We start from the raw sequence: 20101 nt of genomic DNA, 5'->3' as shown, positions 1-20101 counted from the left end.
TGTAGCGACTTTTGAATTAACACCAGCTTAGCGAGTGCAGGTACACAGTTTGTCAGTGTAAAATGATGCTGTGCCAGATGAAAGGCAGAGCCTGGCTTAGTTCTCAGTGTGGCCTCCAGCTCTGACTTTTTAGCAGGAGAAAATCCCTCCGTTGCCTCACAGCCTTTTAATTCTTTGAAAAGAAAAAAAAAGACGGAATAGACAACTGCCATATGTTTTTCTTGTTCCCCTCAGCACCTTTCATCCCTTGCATCTTTCCATTTTTCCGGGCTGTGAGATGTGCGATTCGTCTTTTAGCCGTAGTGCAATTACAGTTTGTTTGCATGGAAATAAACACATCAACACCTGCTAATGTAGCGAAGGTCGTAAAGCCGCCTCACACCGTCACATGTACCGCGGTCGCTGTGATAATATTATTAAACACTTCATTTGATTTACAGAATGCGCGTATCATTTGCACAAATTGGACGTGCGGGAAAATGTGACCTGCTGGTTAGGTCACCTGTGGATTGATAGTTTGATTCAGCGCCAGGTTTGAAGATGATGAAAAGAACCGTATAGCTACGGAGTTTTATAATTAAGTTGTATTCGGATATTACTGTGTTTCTTGTTCATCCAGAGCCTTGTCTCTGCCTTCGGCTAATTAATTTATAACCTTTTACATCCAAACATTAAAATTGGGCCTATCTGACTGATGTTATCCGGTTGCTATGCAATGTGTGCTGCGTAGCGACAGCAGTTCCTTTGCCGTGGGGTCGTCACGCACATCTGTGAGCCTGTCCTGAAATGCACACACACACGTTCTCGTACCCCAGCCGCCCCGCCTCACGAAGAGGCTGATCCCAGCCCCTCTGCCACCCCGGGGCTCACCGAGGGACACGCAATCTGTCCAATGTCAAAACTCATATCCTCAGTCCCGTCACTCACCCTGTAAACACACTCACGCTAACTTTCAGGGCGTCTCAGTGAACTTTAATCTTCTTTTGACATTTAGGAATAGTGCTTGATATGACATAGGGAGCCATTTATATATTTCTACTGTGAAACTGGCTTTCTTGTATTCAGTTATGTGTAACTGTGCCAGTGTATTACTTTTTTATAAGCTAAATAAATACATATGTGACCCCGGGGGGCCTGTTTCGTAAATCAGTTTTACCAAATAAGTTTATTTCAGGTAATTTGATTTGGCTCAAAAAAAAGGTCAGACTAACTGAAACAAGCTTGGATTGTTTGGTAAAACTTGTTTTATGGAACAGACCCCTGAACCATAAAGCAAATAGTTTTGTTTGAGCTGAATAAATACACTTTCCGTTGATATGGTTTGTAAGGATAGGACAATATTTGGCCCAGATACAACTATTTGAAAATCTAGAATATCTGAGGGTACAGAAAAAAATCTAAATACTGAGAAAATCACCTTTAAAGTTGTCCAAGTTAGGTTCTTAGCAATGCATATTGATCATCAAATAGTTTTGATATATTTATGGTAGTTATATCACTAAATATCTTCATAGAACATCATCTATAGCTAATCTAAATAAAGATTTTAAATGTCGGTTCGCTTGATATATCGGTTAAAGCAGTTTACTTTTTAACTAGTGTATCTAGCAAAAATATATTTATGTAAATATGCGTCATATCTCAACAGATTAATGTTGATTTTATACTCTAACATCACATTCGTAATTTGTTTTACGGCTAGCTATTTATTCATTCATTTATACATTCAGGAGGTAATAAAGCAGCTTCCATCTTAAGTGCAGGAAGAGCTATCATTTCTAAAAAGCCTATCAGCACCACAATAAATAGTAAACAGTAACTGTTTCAGAGAGAAGAACAGCTTGCTCATAGCTTAGAGGCTCCCTGATGTTTTAACCTGGGAAAAACGTGACTCACGTTTCTGTGCGTTCCTCCCTCTAGCCCCACTAAAACCTGATTCTCTCATCGCAAACTACTGCGTGCGTACTTAAAAGGTGTTTTCTAAGGCAATTGTCATTATTATTATAGCTCATACCCAAGGTTAGGAGTTTCATCAAACATAGGGAGCATTAAACCTTAATGTGTAACTCATTCAAGGGATGTTCACCCAAAAAATTCTTTCATCATTGAGGCTACTCACGCTCGGGTTTTTAAAAACCTGGGTACATTTTTTTTTACTGTGGAACATGAAAGGAGAATTCTTATTGACTTCCATTGTATTTTTTAGGAAAGGAAAAAGTAGCCTACAAAATCTGTCACTAGTGTGTACCCTTTAGGGATAAAAAAAGATCCAACAGTATAAGGCACCAGCCAAGTAACAGCTTTTGTACCTTTTTTCTAGCAGTATACCCATAAAGTCAGTGGGAGGCTGTTTGATTACTGACACTGTACAAAATAACTTCTTTTATGTAGAAATAAACCCATACAGGATTAAAACCAAATAATGGTGACCTCGTTTGATTTTTTTTTGCTTGGAGTATCACTTTCAGTTTGTGCTACAGATATGAATGACAGCTCAAATCTATTAGGCAGAAAAATATTACACGGACAGACTGGAACCTCTGCTGAAGTCTGAAATGACATTTCTAATTTATGAGCTCGACAACTTTTTGCGATGCGTGTATGTGTTTTCATGCGCATTTGTGTGTGTTTTAATAGTTGGACTCATACCTGCTGAGCACACAAAATGTGTTTTGTGTTTGTTTGTTTTTTGTGCCACATGCTCTTATTTGCTGGCTGATTGCATGTGCAGTGGTGAGTGAGTGTGTGTGTGTGTATGTGTGTGTGTAAGTGAAACATATGAACACTAGCAATCAAGGTGAACAGACGCAGCTAATTCAGGTCGCTGATAAAACGTGTCGATGGTCCTTTGTGGGGCTTTCATTACTGTAGCGGAGTTGTGCGTCTGTGTTTTCTCAAGCGTGCTGGTCAATATTAGTACTAGAGTCTATCTCAAAGGGACATGTTTGTTCTTCCTCCACCCCACCCTCCTCCTTTTCTCTGCCATCTCGCTCTCTCTCTCGCTCTGTTGTGATGGGTTTGATGCTGACAGCCAAGACAAAGCCTATCTACGGGAAGTAGAGGTGAACGTCAGCAAGAACAAGACCCTGATAGTGGACTTGGTAACACTTTACAATACTGTTCCATTTGTTGACATTAACTAATAATGCTAATGCGTTTATTAATTGTATTTAATGTCATTTCTACATATACTAACATAGAGTCTACAAATGTTGTCTTAAGCTGAACCCTGTAAAATATTTACTTGAAGAGTCAATTATTGAACCCCACATTCGCAGGATAATTATAGTTATTACTAAAACCATTAAAATGTACTTGAAATAAAATAAATGTTAACTGAAATGCAACTTAAAAATACAAAGACAAAAAAAAAATTCCAAAAATTCAAACTATATGGACATTAAAAAAACCTATAATTAAAATAGAATTAAAATTTCCAATAAATTAAAAATGTTATTTTTTTAAATAAATTATGATTTAATATAATATTTAAAATATAAATAATAACTATAAAACGAATAACACTAATTCACAGTTTTGGTTAATGGTCACATGATAATTAGGAAATATACATGAAAGTATGCGCATGTTGTTAAGGAGAGATGTGCAATTCATTCTTTAGTTTATCAAACTTTTTCCCTGATAGACTAATAAAACAAGCTCCTATTGTTCTAAGCTAGATTATAGAAAAATCACTAAGGATTTCATCCACACTGCTGTGGTCAGATAAAGCTCTACCACGGCTCTAGGGCCAGCAGGGGTCAGGAGGAGCGTCTTTCCCTCAAGCCATCCAGATCCTTAATCAGGGGCCCACAACCACGCATAACGATAATTTCATGCATAACTAACAAACATTTACACGCACTTATTTGATCTGCTTTCATAAATCACTGCGTTTTTGAATATTTGCCCCTGGATCGTTAACAAAACAATGCCATGTACTGTACCAGATGAATATGAGTCATTCTATGAAGTTTTTCCAAATAAATGTATCATTATAAAACTACTAGACAAAGAATGTCTTTCAGTGATAACACGTCGCACTGTCATCAAACACTGAAATAATTTAAAAAAAGCCTGATATGCTGGGTTATTCTGAATGTGACAAACCAAAATATTTGGGTTATGAGGTTTTCTCATTAGCATTAAGATTCAACAGGACTTTTATGTAAATAGCCACAATAACTAAATAAACTGATTTCCTTCTTACGTTATTCGACAAGGTGGATATGTTATGCTTTACCTACCGGGGGAAAAAACTGTAATTAATTAATAAAACATGGCTGCACTTTTGTATTTTCCTCATTATTGTTACAGTAGTGATGTGATGGGGAGTGAATCAGAATTTGTGGACACAGATAAATGATTCTGTTTTAATTAAAATGAGTTTTTCAGTTCAGCTGTTTTCATTTTCTGTTCAAATTTGTCTTCAGCACTGGACTAAAAAAGACATTATTAATACAGTGTGAGCAAGAAAATCATTCAATATTTGATACTATTCTGGTGGGTTAGTATTTTTTATATATATATTTTTTGTATTTAATAGACTTTTGTATCTAATAGTCACCATAATTTTTGCCAAGTAAGACACGATCCTGGATCAGCATCTTTTGTTGGTCCTGGACCACCATGTCTGTCCAAAAAATATAGACTTATCCCAATCTCTACCCCTAAACCCATCCCTATACCAACGTTTATTCCTAAAACGAATGGGAAACGATAGCTGATTATCAAGGGTCTAGAAGCATCTAACCCTGATCATAAACCTAAAACAGATATTTCTTGAAAATTATCCCTCAAATCTGATTGGTTGATTCGAATGTTGTTCCAGGATCAACAAGAATGTTGATAGAGGAACATTGTGTACTTGGTGAAATCACACTCATCAGTGAACATGCGTAGTGCTCTCTTGACAACTGTTTATTTGTTGTAAGGTTCATGTCATGCTAATTTATCAATTTGTAGGCCTATCATTCACAGACAAAAGAGTCTATAAAACCAGCGTGTATGAAATACCCCCCAAAAAAACAACGAAAGGAACTTGTCGAACATGTAAGCATTAAGGCTTCAAACATTGCTGAATGCTGTCAAATTTAGACAAATGACATGAACTAAAGCAAAGAGTGCACAAACTGCTTGGGCGCTGCTTCATATTTTGTGTGTATTTGCGCAGCACAGAGGCATAAAGTTGGTCTATATCTGTAAGGGAGATATTCAAAAGGGGCCGTAAACTAAACACATCTGCCAACTTCCTCTTTTGGCCTCAGGTTATCAAAGCCCTGCAAAACCAGTGATGTATAAAAAATCAGTTCGGAGATTTTCTCCACCTTCTCTTCATAACCTTGGAGATGAGAAAATATTTTATTCAGTGGATTTAGTCGTTTTAATATACCGTGTACATCCCCGCTGCTCCAGCTTATGTATATGTGTAGTGTTAGTTTGCATGTCAAAAATAGATTGCAAGAGATGAGAATAATGTTTATAATTGCAAAGGCCTTTGTGTTTATCTGTGTGTGCGTGTGTGTGTTTAACATGGAGAACTGGTGTAGTGTGAATTGCAGTAATTGCCTTGTTTGTTTTGTTTTGGCTGGTTCTGTGAGCTGGTAAGCCACTGCTTCACTGCCTCTGATTGTTTGTCATTTGCCATTTCAAGTGGAACTAACAAGCGTACAAACCGAGTGGGATCGAGAAATTGTGTGTGCGTGTGTGTATGCGCGCGTTTGTAATACTCTGAAGAAAATATATTGTCTCTTTTTTTTTTTTCTCTCTCTTCTCTCATCAAGCAAAATATTCCTTCCACCTACGGACATTTTAATTTGTTACGACGTCCACATCTCTGTCATGTACACAGAGCCGGATGATTATACGCCGGGCAAAAGTGGGTGTGCGTGTGTGCGCGCGCTCGCGCTTGCCTTCGCTTTAGTGTGACACCTGAGTCACTGGAAGTACATTATCGCTAATGTCCACTTCTGTGAAGTGACCTCATAAATGACCGCTCGGCTACACTGGCAGTGAGATAAGAGTCTGATAGTGGAGTGCCACTGAAAAGGTCACAGCTATCGTAAAGCAATGATGAGCTGAGCGAGGGATGAGTGCAGAGGAGGAGAAACAGAGAGCGAGAGAGGACAGACGAATGGAAACATCTTTGTGTTGATGATCAAGGGAAGAAATTGCAAGAAAGAAGAGGTGCAGGGAAGGTAACGGGGGGAAGGTAAAGCATAAATATATGTTCAGTAAAATGGATGAAACGGACAATGCATTGAAGAGCTTTTGACGCGTTCTTTTGACTCGGGCAATTAAGCAAGAACACCAGCAATCATGCACAAAACTGTAGCAACCCTGGCAACACCCCAAACCATTACAGTTTAGATGAGCAGCTAGCTAAAAGTAGCGAAGAATATTGTTCAGTAGTCTTGACACTTTAATTATTGTCATAGTGTAGCTTTTTTATTAGAACATTTGCGGTGTAAGAGAAGTAAAAAACGCTATCACCTATGGTCCTCCTCCTCGTGGCGTTGGAAAATCCGACTGATTCTAATGAATCGGTTCGTCCTAAATTGTTCTCTCATTCATAAATAGTAATGGAAAGTCCGATTCAAGTAAATCGGTTCACAGCTAAATGAATCTCATATGTTGTGCTGGAAAGTCTGATTCTTTGAAGTGAAGCAATTTGTCCTAAATGACCCACTCTCTCTCTCATATGTAGCATTAGAACAGTGTATCTCAACCCTGGCCCTGGTCCCAAGACTGCACGGTTTGTATGTCTCTCTTATTTGATACACACATTTCAGGTCCTGGACTTTCTTCCAATGAGCTCATGAACTAAATGTGGGGTCCCAGGACTAGGGTCGAGAAACACTGCATTAGTATATCTGGTTCAGTCCAGTGATTCGTCTCATATTAAATGCTCCTCTCTGAATCTGCACTGGTTAGTGTGATTTATTCTAATAAATCAGTTTGTCCTAAATGGTCCTCTCATACATATAGTCATGTATTGTCTGAATCATTTTAGTAAATATTTTTAAATCTCACACATTGTTGGAAAGTCTGATTCGTTGTAATTAATTGAATTTGTACTCAATGTTTGTCTTTCATATGTTGAGATGGAAAGTCTGATTAATTTCTAAATGTTCTTTTTTTTCCTCATGTGTTGTGTTAGACAGTCTTCTTGATTCTAGTGAATTGAACTATTTCAGCTCACTTTACTTTGGACTGTATTTTCAACTTTGTTATATAGAGTCTGTATTTGACTGAGTATAAATGTACCTGTTCACAACTGTTTTAATTTAAAAATGACACATTAAACACACAAAAGAACCTTTAACATCTAAAGAACCTTTCTGTTTCAGAGAAGAACCTTTCACTGAATGGTTCTTTTTGGAACCAAAAATGGTTCTTCTATGGCATCGCTGTGAAGAACCTTTGAAGCACCAACATACAGTTGTTATTTGGTTATAACTTAACAAGCTAAAGTGAAGTAGATTCATTATACAAAGTAGATGCCCTTTTTTATCGAAAGTGTGAAAATGTAGTTACATCTGATCTTTGAAAAAGGGTGATAAAAGTCCATCTTGCATTTGAAAAGAGCACAGAAAGTATGGCCAGATTGCCTGAAGAAGAGAGAGGACAAAAGAAAAAGTGAAGTGTGGCTCTCCGGCCACTAAAAAGCCCAACCAGATGGAAGCACTCAGAGTGACGACTCCAGAGCTGTGACATCATCAGGGCAATGGCTCTGTATGGCATTTACTCTGATTAGTTAAATGGCCATGATTGTCCGCTCGCGCACACACACACACACACGCACACACAGATGACCGTGCAGGCTGTTGCACTGCGGTAATCAGCCGAATGTGTATCTACATAAGCCTCCTGATTATAGACCCAGTTGTTGGCCCAAGTCAGACCACTTGGACAAATCAAATTCTCATTAAAGTTTCATTCGCAAATCCTGAAATTGGAACAGAAATACAGCCTTGGTATGTCTCTGTGTTGTCCTGCCAACTAAACTTCAGAATCAAAAGTTCTAACGGTGTTGTGTTCGTAGTATCCACGGTCTGGACAGCTCACGGCCCTTATGGGATTTCTCTGTATGGAGTTTTGTAAACAAACTGAAACAGAATACCCTGTGAACTCTCTCAATATTTATGCTTTGCCGCGCTATTAAATGATGTTTAGCTATAAACAAATTTCGGGAGGAGCACGCACTGATAATTAACGCGGCTGGCTTCTCGCTTTCCTAATCACGCAATTATCCAACCAGAGCAAGAGAAGCCTACTATAAATTCGCACAAGCTTCTTACCTCGATATCTCGTTTCCGAGCATGGTATCCAGCATGTCCGAACAAGACCAATCGCCAGAAACCTACGAAATCGAGGACACCGAGCCCTCCACGACTCCGCTGAGCAAGCACGCTAACGCCCGCCCGAACTTCAAACGAAAGCGCGCGGCTTCGCCCAGAGGCAGAAAACTAACGCGAGTGACTATCCTTTCGCCAACGCGATTAAGATCACGTTCGCCTCCACCTGCCAGACGTCCTCAAGCTTCCCAGCTTCTCCCTACCGTGCAGCCTTTTCTTCCGCTCCATCCGCAACAAAATGGACAATTCCGCTTTATGCGTCAAGCACTCGCAAACGCGAACATTCCGCTTCTCCCGCCGCTAACAAAGCCGAGCTTCTCTCGCTGTACTCGACTTATCAAACAGGCGCAGCTTCGCCAAACATTTCTCCTCCAGCCAAAAGAAAGGAAACAACTAGAAGAAGCCGTAATTCTCCCAGGGAAGACCCGAGAAGTCAGCATCTGCACCGTATTAAGCCTCCGCCCACCAGGAGGCGGCAGAAGGCTCCCAGCTACCGCTAGCAAAGCCCAGGACCCAAACACCAGCAGCTCTTCCTCCAGTTTCCAGCAAACAACCCACGCAGCAAGCACCACGGCTCCAGCCCCACAAGCCATCAGCCTAGCCTGTACCCACTCTGTTCATTGGATCAGTTGAACCCACACCAACAGTACTCTGCCCAAGTCTCTCCCGACCATGCCTGGCAACCAGCCCCAATCCACTGTCCGTTATTTACCAGCCTCAAGTTTCTCCTATTCCTCCAGGACCTAACTCGTCCATTTCTGTTCCCACAGCCCAGCCAGCCATAGGTGCCAGCACAGGCACACAGATGCCTCCACTGACGATCCCAGCCGTACCACCTCCTATTCCTCCTCCCCCCCTATTTTTCTGCTACCAGTCTGAACCCAGGTTCAAGACCCCCACCATCTTCACACACCTATTCTTCTTTACCTCCCTATCTTTTCCACTCTTTCCCCTAGATCCCCTGCCATAGCCGCCGTGAGCTCCAACCCACCCCCCACAAGTAGCTCCCATGAGTTACCCCCGCCAACTCTCCCATCGCCCACCACCCTTTCTCAGTATCCACTGCTAACCCTCTTCCTATGCCCTCAAATGCCGCGCCTTGACCGACCCCACCCCGTCCCCAATTCCATCAAAGCACAGATCCTTGCAGAAATCCAGGATGCTGGCACCAGAAGCGAACCCTATGCAACCCAGGTGCTTCTCTTTTCACAACTAATATCCCAGCGAACCATCCTTTAAGGTCCCTCCTCGAAGCCTCCTCGACTCAATCCTACAAGCAGTTTCTCACAGAACCCTGCAATCTTACCTGACCGCTTGGAAATGCTTTAAATCTTTCCAGGCAAGGTATAACCTCCAATTCCCTGATTTTTTCCCTGCTATCCATCACTTCTTTCATCTCCTTTCTTAACACCTCAAAAACCTGCAAGTCAGTTCTATTAAGGGCTACTTGAGTGGTATCCAGTTTTTCCATAAACTCATCCACGGCATCGCCTCACCTCAAATAACCAATGCTCAGACTTCACTTTTAATCAAGGGCATCCAAAGAAGGCATCCTCTCCCGATCCGACTCAAGGATGCCCATCACCCTCAATTCTCTCAAAATGCATATCCACCCTCCGCAGAGGCTACTCTTCTATCCATACTGCTCGCACTCCCGATGCAATGTTCATTCTGGCCTTTTTCGGTTTCCTCAGATGTTCAGAATTTACAGTCAACTCCAGATTCGACCCAAATATTCACCCCACTATTTCCGACCTATCTATCGTAGACCACGAAACCGTATCCTTTTTCATCAAACAAAGTAAAACGGACCAGACCAAAAATGGGCATTTCATATATATTTTTAACCTCCAAACTCCTACTTTTCCCTTCAAACACTTCTAGCTTTCCTCCAATACAGGAAATCCCAAACTAAAACTCCACTCGACCCTCTGTTCACAGATGATTCCAACCACCCCGTATCTCGATTCTGGTTCCAAAAGCACCTCAAATCAGTCCTATCTTACTCCGAATCCCATCAAAAATTTCTCCACACATTCCTTCAGAATAGGGGCAGCCACCACTGCAGCAGAGAAAGGTCTCTCCCAACAGCAAATCCAAACCCTCGGCCGCTGGTCTTCTAACGCATACAAAGCTACATTCGCTCAGACCAGTCACTCATCAAAAAAGCCCTCCAGACCCTAACCAGTCCCAACAGAACTCCAAACCTACCACCCCGCAGGGGATCACCCCAAGGCACGTCATCACTCCTTCTACAACGGCCAGCTCTCGCTGTATACGACCAAATACAAAATCCGCCACCGCAGCGGCCACACCAAGCAGGAACATCGCACCCACCGCCCTGGACGGCTCCCGCTATAAACAGCCATATTCAAAATCTGCCACCACAGTGGACATACCAAGCAGGAACATTGCACCCACCGCCCTGGTCAGCTCCGCTATAGACGTCAGATACAAAATCTGCCACAGGAGTGGCAATGCCAAGCAGGAGCATCGCATCCACCGCCGTGGACCGCTCCCGCAGCAAACGACCATATACAAAATTCGCCACTGCAGTGGCCAGCTCAAGCAGGAGCATCGCACCCACCGCCATGGACCACTCCCGCTATAGACGTTCGTATACAAAATCTGCCACAGGAGTGGCAATGCCAAGCAGGAGCATCGCATCCACCGCCGTGGACCGCTCCCGCAGCAAATGACCATATACAAAATTCGCCACTGCAGTGGCCAGCTCAAGCAGGAGCATCGCACCCACCGCCATGGACCACTCCCGCCGTAGATGACCCTATACAAACCTGCCACCGCAGTGGCCAACACAAGCAGGAGCACTGCACCCACCGCCGTGGACCGCTCCCGCCGTAGATGACGGTATACAAACTTGCCACCGCAGTGGCCAACACAGGCTGGAGCATTGCACCCACCGTCGTGGACCGCTCCCGCTGTAGATCATGGTATACAAACCTGCCACCGCGGTGGCCAACACAGGCAGGAGCATTGCACCCACCGCCGTGGACCGCTCCCGCCGTACACAATAGCACACAAAACCTGCCACCACAGTGGCCAACACAGACAGGAGCATTGCACCCACCGCCGTGGACCGCTCCCGCTGTACACGCCAATATACAAACCCGCCACCGCAGTGGCCAACACAGGCAGGAGCATTGCACCCACTGCCGTGGACTGCTCCCGCTGTAGATGACGGTATACAAAACCTGCCACCGCAGTGGCCAACACAGGCAGGAGCATTGCACCCACCGCCGTGGACGCTCCCGCCCGTGAGATGACGGCATACAAAACCCCGCCACCGCAGTGGCCAACACAGGCAGGAGCATTGCACCCACTGCTGTGGACCGCTCCGCCGTAGATGATGGTATACAAACCCGCCACCGCAGTGGCCAACACAGGCAGGAGCATTGCACCCACCGCCGTGGACCGCCTCCCGCCGTAGATGACGGTATACAAACTTGCCACCGCAGTGGCCAACGCAGGCAGGAGCATTGCACCCACCGCCGTGGTCCACTCCGCCAGAGACGCACACTTGCACCCACTGCTTCTAGCAGCAGACCGCAAAGCCGGAGCTCTGCACCCACCGCCAGGCAGCAGCTCCGCCAGAGACGGTCATTCACACAAGCTGCTATTACAGTGGACTGCTCTAAGCCGGAGCCCTGCACCCACCGCCGTGGACCGCCTCCCGCTAGAGACGCACACTCGCACCCACTGCTTCTAGCAGCAGACCGCAAAAGTCGGAGCTTTGCACCCACCGCCGTGGACAGCTCCCGCCAGCGACGGTCGTTCACACATGCTGCTATTACAGTGGACTGCTCTAAGCCGGAGCTCTGCACCCACCGCCGTGGACCGCTCCCGCTAGAGACGCACACTCGCACTCCACTGCTTTTAGCAGCAGACCGCAAAAGCCGGAGCTTTGCACCCACCGCCGTGGACAGCTCCCGCCAGCGACGGTCGTTCACACATGCTGTTATTACAGTGGACTGCTCTAGCCGGAGTACTGCACCCACCGCCGTGGACCACTCCCACTAGAGACGCCACACGCACCCACTGCCTTCAGCAGCAGACTGCAAGCAGGAGCATTGCACCCACCGCCGTGGACCGCTCCCCGCTGTACATGACAACATACAAACCCGCCACCGCATGGCCAACACAGGCAGGAGCATTGCACCCACCGCCGTGGACCGCTCCCCGCCAGATATCGACAATATACAAACCCGCCACCGCGGTGGCAACACAGGTAGGAGCATTGCACCCACTGGCCGTGGACGCGCCCGCTGTACACGACAATATACAAACCCGCCACCGCAGTGGCCAACACAGGCAGGAGCATTGCACCCACCGCTGTGGACCGCTCCCCACTGTAAATGACATTATACAAAACCTGCCACCGCAGTGGCCAACACAGGCAGGAGCATTGCACCCACCGCTGTGGACCGCTCCCCGCCGTAGATGATGGTATACAAAACCCGCCACCGCAGTGGCCAACACAGGCAGGAGCATTGCACCCACCGCCGTGGACCGCTCCCGCCGTAGATGATGGTATACAAAACTTGCCACCGCAGTGGCCAACACAGGCAGGAGCATTGCACCCACCGCCGTGGACCGCTCCGCCAGAGACGCACACTCGCACCCACTGCTTCTAGCAGCAGACCGCAAAGCCGGAGCTTTGCACCCACCGCCGTGGACAGCTCCGCCAGCGACGGTCGTTCACACATGCTGCTATTACAGTGGACTGCTCTAAGCCGGAGCATTGCACCCACCGCCGTGGACCGCTCCCGCTAGAGACGCTCACTCGCACCCACTGCTTCTAGCAGCAGACCGCAAAAGTCGGAGCTTTGCACCCACCGCCGTGGACAGCTCCCGCCAGCGACGGTCGTTCACACATGCTGCTATTACAGTGGACCGCTCTAAGCTGGAGCATTGCACCCACCGCCGTGGACCGCTCCCGCTAGAGACGCTCACATTCGCACCCACTGCTTTAGCAGCAGACCGCAAAAGCCGGAGCTCTGCACCCACCGCCGTGGACAGCTCCCGCCAGAGACGGTCGTTCACACATGCTGCCATTACAGTGGACCGCTCTAAGCCGGAGCACAGCACCCACCGCCGTGGACCGCTCCCGCAAGAGACGCTCACATGCACCCACTGCTTTTAGCAGCAGACCGCAAAAGCCGGAGCTCTGCACCCACCGCCGTGGACAGCTCCTGCCAGAGACGGTCGTTCACATATGCTGCTATTACAGTGGACCGCTCGAAGCCGGAGCCCTGCACCCACCGCCGTGGACCGCTCCTGTAAGAGACGCTCACTTGCACCCACTGCCTTTAGCAGCAGACCACAAAAGCCGGAGCTTTGCACCCACCGCCGTGGACAGCTCCGCCCGGAGACGGTCGTTCACACATGCTGCTAATACAGTGGACCGCTCTAGCCGGAGTACTGCACCCACCGCCGTGGACCACTCCCGCCAGAGACGCCACAACATTTTCATGCCCACTCTCCTACACCTACATAATATCATCCTAATACCATTCCAATTTCAACTAACATATCCATGCTCTTCCTCCTTTCTAGCTAAGCCAGTAGCTTTTTTGGGGGGCCGCTTACACGTGTTTTCGGCTGCTGTCTTAATTGGCTTTTTGGGGGCACTCAGGATCGGGTCGGACATCGAGTCCTGTCCGCTTTCACGGACAAGAGGAAAACTCTGGACTCGGTAGTCCACCTAGTTCCGAGCCCTCTCCTGACAGCTCGCCAAACACGCTTACTTTTTACCGTTACTATGATTAATTATACGTAAGTGCGAACTCGTGAAATGATGTTTAGCTATAAACAAATTTCGGAGGAGCACGCACTGATAATTAACGCGCTGGCTTCTCGTTTCCTAATCACGCAATTATCCAACCAGAGCAAGAGAAGCCTACTATAAATTCGCACAAGCTTCTTACCTCGATATCTCGTTTCCGAGCATCCCTCCACCACCCCAATCTCCATTCCTCCTAGTTCTACTATCCTCTCGGGGGCACTCAGGATCGGGTCGGACACGAGTCCTGTCCGCTTTCACGGACAAGAGGAAAAACTCTGGACTCGGTAGTCCACCTAGTTCCGAGCCCTCTCCTGACAGCTCGCCAAACACGCTTACTTTTTACCGTTACTATGATTAATTATACGTAAGTGCGAACTCGTGAAATATTGTTTTAATCCCAACATTTTTAACCATTAGGGTTCGTTTAATATAATTTTACATTAATATTACAACGAATTTAGCAGTATATTTTATTTATTTTTTTATAAAATATTTTAACTTCTGTTCACACCAAGGTCAATAACTACAGTATAGGTATAGTTTATAAATTCTCACAAGCTTAAAGAATTGGCAGAGTCCACACCATAATGATTAGGGCATAGCTTTTAGCGCTATTTATTCCAGTTGATAAACGCTAAAACATTGATAGCCAATCAGAATCCATCCTGCTTCAAAAGAGATGGAGCATTTAAAGCTACAGACTGCGGACCCGCAGCGAGCGTTTACAGCAAATAGAATATATCCTTCATTGCTGTGGATGCTATAGTTCTCTCTTAAAAGCCACCATAGGATAATCTTCATAAATTTTAAATATGCTAATCTGAAGAGCATTGAACGTGAGGGTGTTTAATCTAAAAACAACAACATACATCCTAATACGGTTCTGAACCTTTTAAAATCCACTCATGGGATCCTTAAAAGGACGCTTTTTTTTTTTTTTTTTTTTTTTTTTTTTTTAAGAGCGCACAGTTTGACTGACCTACCTTTATCTCACTTTTTTAATCTCCGTAACATTTCACTATTGCTGAAAGATTCTCTTGCAAACTTAGATACTTGCAGAGCAGGCTGAATTTCTCTAGCCTATAGGAGCACCGACCCAGCTCTCCAGAAGGCTGGTCAGGGATTTTGCATGGATGAGCCTGAGAATGCCCGAGCCAATCACAGGGAGGCAGATGCATGTAAAATTCGCCGCTGAGTTTGAGGACTGGATTGAGCACATTGTGCTGTGGGACAGCAGGAATCGAGCATCTGGGGTCGCGCTCACATATACTGTATTAAACTGATGCGCACTAATGCGCACGCTGGCACATCTGACGCGCGCGTTTGGTTACGCTTCTGTCTTGGTGATGCGCGTTTGAATCGAGGATTATTATTTTAGAAAGACAACGATCGCGAGTATAACGGACATCAGCTGCTAGTGCGTTTGACAGTTTGTAATTTCCCCTTGTTTTGTTGTATGTTGTGTAAAATCGTTGCTCTTCGGACACCTCTTACGCATTAGAAAGCTTCCGTTATCACACAAGTTTGTAGCTGGAATTGATTTTCGGAGACGTCGTTTTGGAGATTTCTATCAGTCGGACGGTGGTCCTCTTGTATGGATGTAGTGGCTCGGACTGAGTCGGACCGATCCGGGGGTTCCAGACGCGCTTCCCCGAGATTCCCCAGCAGCATCACCGTCCAGCCGAGCGCATCCAGCAGCAGTCGACATGATCCTTCTGGGAATACTTCTAAATCTGTTCGTCATTAAGGGTAAGACTCTTAGAAACAGCCTCCGTGACTTATTTTGACACATTAGGGTCACACTTTACATGACAGTGTTTATGCAGTACATTTACATGAATACTAAGTATTCAGATTGCATATTTACTAAGTTAATGAACAACGAGAATAACGTGTAACTGTTTTGCATAGCCGCCTGGAAAAGCAATTTGTTAGTGATTCACTAATAATTGAATAATTGATCCACACAGTTATGTGGTGAAAGATGAACGCTAACTAAATGGACTGTTATTGTAGTAAAACCACAGTATTGTAAATTTTCTAATGTAAAAGACAAATAGATAGATTATTTTTATGAATGGTATTGGTGTTATTAAAGTAAAAGAGACTTGTATTACTGTAAAACCATTGTATTGTAAAAGGAAGGATTGTCTGAGGGGAAAAAATCATAGACAGATAGATACTTTATTTTGGGTTTGCGTTAACAGCCAGACACACTGTACAACATAGAGCATAACACAGTACATATAGAAGGATAAGAAAAGTCTACATTATAAACTATTTACACAATATACAATATATTACAGGCAGCAGACCAAGCGAGAAGAATAAGCACGACAGATATTATAAACAAGTGCTCATCATACACATCAAAAATTGTACCGGTTGCATACGGTATGCTGTGTATTGGAGGTATTATACACATTGTGCATGCATTATATTGTACATCCCATGTGTAGTGCATACCATTGCATGAAGATCATTTGCAAAAGCCAAAACAGCAGTGATTAAATTACAGTTGCATGTTAACTTATCGCACAGGTGTGTTTTAGGGTGACTGCTGTGCCATGTGCTCGTGCTGAAACAAAAGAAAGGCTTTCATTTTCTAAAGTGCTGTACGCTGAGCAGAACAGATGTGTCTGTCAATCCCTCACGTATCCGTGTACTTGCTTATTACGCTTAACAAACGCTGTACACTCTTAAGAATAGCCCCAATATCAGCAGATTATCTTTATATGCTGCTATGTTGTAAAACCAACGTAAAGAGCTTAAAGGAGCTTAACCATTATTATCACTTACTGTACAAAAACAAAAATGACCTTTAAGAGCCCCTCTTGGATGTAACATTCTGAGCTCATCCTTATGCTTTGAACAGTAAAGGTAATTATATTTCATTCCTACACAGTACTTTTAATAGTTAAAAACAACACTGAGATTTTCAGCCAATTATGTGTACTTTACAGCCAAGTGTTTATTTTCTTCACACATTTGAATCACAACAGCATAATAGTTTTAATATCTCAGGCATTACAGGAGCTCTTCGGAGAACGATAATCCGCACAGGCCAGGTCTAAAAATATAATTCCGTCAACAAATAACAGTATGTTATGAGACATCTGTCACAGTCAATATTATCCTAATTACGTGATGGCAGAAACGCACACACATATAAACAGAGACAGATTAGGCTGGTAAAGGGCAGCTCCGCGGTGTTCCCGTAGCACAGCAACCAACATTTGAGGGATCTGACTTTCTTTCCCCACCTGGGACGACAGGGTGCAATATTGCAAGTGTCTTTGTAGCCCAAGTGGCATTCATCATCATGAGTGGTGTTTGTCGCACCCTGGTGCCACGAGAACACGCTGTAATGCGCGCGCTGATCGACAGGTTTATTTATTAGCTGTGTTAATGATTGCAGATTTGATGTGCTCACTCGTGCTGTGTGTATCCCCGGGGGTCGGGTCGTATATCAGCCGCACGAATCGCAAAGGGACCCCCTGATGGATATCAAGTGGCAAAAAGACTTTGTATTTGCATAAAGATTCGCATGCCTGAATGTGTTTTTAAGAGGCGACCTGAGGTGGAAAGATGTGTACAAACACACGGCGTCTAAGATTGACGGCCTCCGGACAGGCGCGCATGTGCGAGCTCGTGCCAGCCGCGCGCCCAGGTGTGTTCGAGAAAAGGTACGCGTGCGCAACTCTGGACTTTGGCAGCTTCAAGTCTTTTGCCAGCGACAGATGCTGACAGGTCTGGGAAAAAACATGCCTGGCATATCCGCTGCAAAAAAAAAAAAAACATTTTAATCTTGTTTTTTTTTTGTAGAATAACTAAAAAATCTCAAATTATTATACACTGACTTAAGAAGCAAAATAAATAAGATGTTTTTAGAAAAGGTTAGCAAAATAAAGAGATTTTATGCTTATCCCTCATGTTGTTGTATGATTTTATTGATGCTACTGCATTGGACTAAAACTTACAGGCTTCGTACACAGGCCTACACCTTATGGCGTACTTATGGTGCTTCTCAGTCAAAAAAACACATTGAACTACATAAAAAATAAATAAATCACTTGTAAATATTTTAGTTTGCTATATTCCAAATATTGGATCCAATGTTGTTTTCTTACAGTTAGCACAAGTGATATTTTTTCAGACCCGATTGATCGTAGGGTTCATTGATCTGAGCTTCTGCACATCAGGTTTTGAGTGAACACTGCCAAAATTATCCACAAATACATTTTTTCGAGCATAAGCTCAGATCAGTGAGGCCTATGATCTAACAGGTCCAAAAGGAAATTCAAAACCTGTGCTAACTGAAAGCAAACAGCTTGACTGACTGAATCCAAGATTTAGTGATAATATCGCAAAATGAGAGAATTGCAAGGTCATTTTCGCGGGAACACCAGAGTAGGTTTTCGGCACAGCGCAAGGGTTAAAACAAGAACAAATATCTGCCAGTAGGGTAAGAAAAACAAACTTGATTCTTACCCCAGACTTAATGCCTAAAGCAAATTTGCTTCTCAAGTGGCCTAAATGTATTTTCAGGACTGTAAAAGAAGTAAAAAATACTGAGTATGAAAATATATTTTTTTGTTGTGTAATGGTTTCTTCCTCGTTTCTGCTTGTACCCAAATGAGATTGCTGCGAAAAGCATGAGCTGCACAAGTTAAGAAATGTTTTGGGATGCTTTAATACACACAGGTGAACCAGGCTTTGTCAGCGCATATACTAATTGCATGGAGAAAAATATGCCATAATGGACTCAGATGCATCCCAGCCAAGGACATACCCAGGGACAGGCGGACAGCCTAATTACACGGCCATTTTTAGCAAATCAAAGAGGAATCGTAAGAACACGGGTTCAATAAACCACACGGGACTAGTTAACAAAAAGGTAATCTTCCCCCCAGGCATGTTTTCTTCACATACGAGGGGACGTTTAGGGTCTTTTCAGGGTCGCGTGTGTGTTTTGTTGATAACTAGGATTTGGAAAGGCAAACACGGTGACGGCAGATGGTGTTGGACTCTCTCGCCTCGACTGGAAGATTCAAGCCAAGAGACAGAATCAGAAAGAGCGCGTGCGAGAGTGTGTGTGTGTGTGTGTGCGTGAGCTTTTATGATGATGTTGTAGCCAATTTTCATTAAAGGCGCTGAGCGCTGTGATTTAGCGACGAGGACCGTCTCAGCATCACGTCCCTGCAGTGCACTCCTTCCTCCCGGGGCTTTCGGATTGTCTTCCGTTTCTCCTCCCTGTCAATCAGACGGGCCCATCCGACCCGGTTCTTTTAATATCGCCGCCATGCTTTGATGTGACGTGTCACCAATAGTGAATAGATACGGCGCTCTGACCCACATTTGACAAAACCCTCAATGCAGCAAATAACAGTGTGTGCTGGAAGTCTATACAGCACATTTACTGTCAGAAAGATGCTTAAATATAGTGTTAATGGCTTCCTTTTTATTCCTTGACGTTTGTCATCCTTGCTGAAAAACAGTCATTCGCTGTTTTAAATGGATACGAGGGTTTGTTTGTGTGCGTTTTTCTCAAGTAATTTGTCTAAATTGTTGGTTTAGGCCCTGAGATGCAGCATGCTGTAATTTAGCTGATGGATTCTTCAGTTTTGTGTGGATCGACAGAAGAGACGTTTTCTTGATATGTATCTTGATATAGTGGAGCTCGGTTTACCACAGAGGTTCAGACGGCTGTACGCATTGATTAGTTAATCACGTTAGACCCGCAAATATCGACAGCTGGAGCCGGTTTGCTGTCGCCGGCCATAAATACGGTCACACAAGGATACTTAGATTTACAGTACGCGCTCGTGCTGTCTTTCTCTATTTCACTCACCTCTTTATTTCTTTCACTCCCTGTACAGCTGAGCTTCACTGCAGAAACCGCGTCTGTCGTTCTCTCTCAGTGTGTGCATGAGACTTAAAG

General features: G+C 44.4%; 1 protein-coding gene across 1 annotated transcript in view; it reads left to right on the top strand.

Moving 5' to 3' along the window:
- Nucleotides 1-15370: 15370 nt before the first annotated feature.
- The window catches only part of gfra3 (GDNF family receptor alpha 3), a 28383-nt gene continuing 23652 nt past the window's right edge, over nucleotides 15371-20101 (top strand). The window contains exon 1 of the mRNA XM_043257360.1: nucleotides 15371-15909. Within this exon, the coding sequence (XP_043113295.1) occupies nucleotides 15867-15909 (43 nt within the window). The 5' untranslated portion in view covers nucleotides 15371-15866. The remainder of the gene's footprint in view (nucleotides 15910-20101) is intronic.

The sequence above is a fragment of the Puntigrus tetrazona genome, chromosome 14 (genome assembly GCF_018831695.1).
Source record: "Puntigrus tetrazona isolate hp1 chromosome 14, ASM1883169v1, whole genome shotgun sequence".
NCBI classification, from domain to species: domain Eukaryota; kingdom Metazoa; phylum Chordata; class Actinopteri; order Cypriniformes; family Cyprinidae; genus Puntigrus; species Puntigrus tetrazona.
The sequence above is the reverse complement of the archived record's forward strand: the minus strand, read 5'-3'. Positions and strand labels throughout refer to the sequence as shown.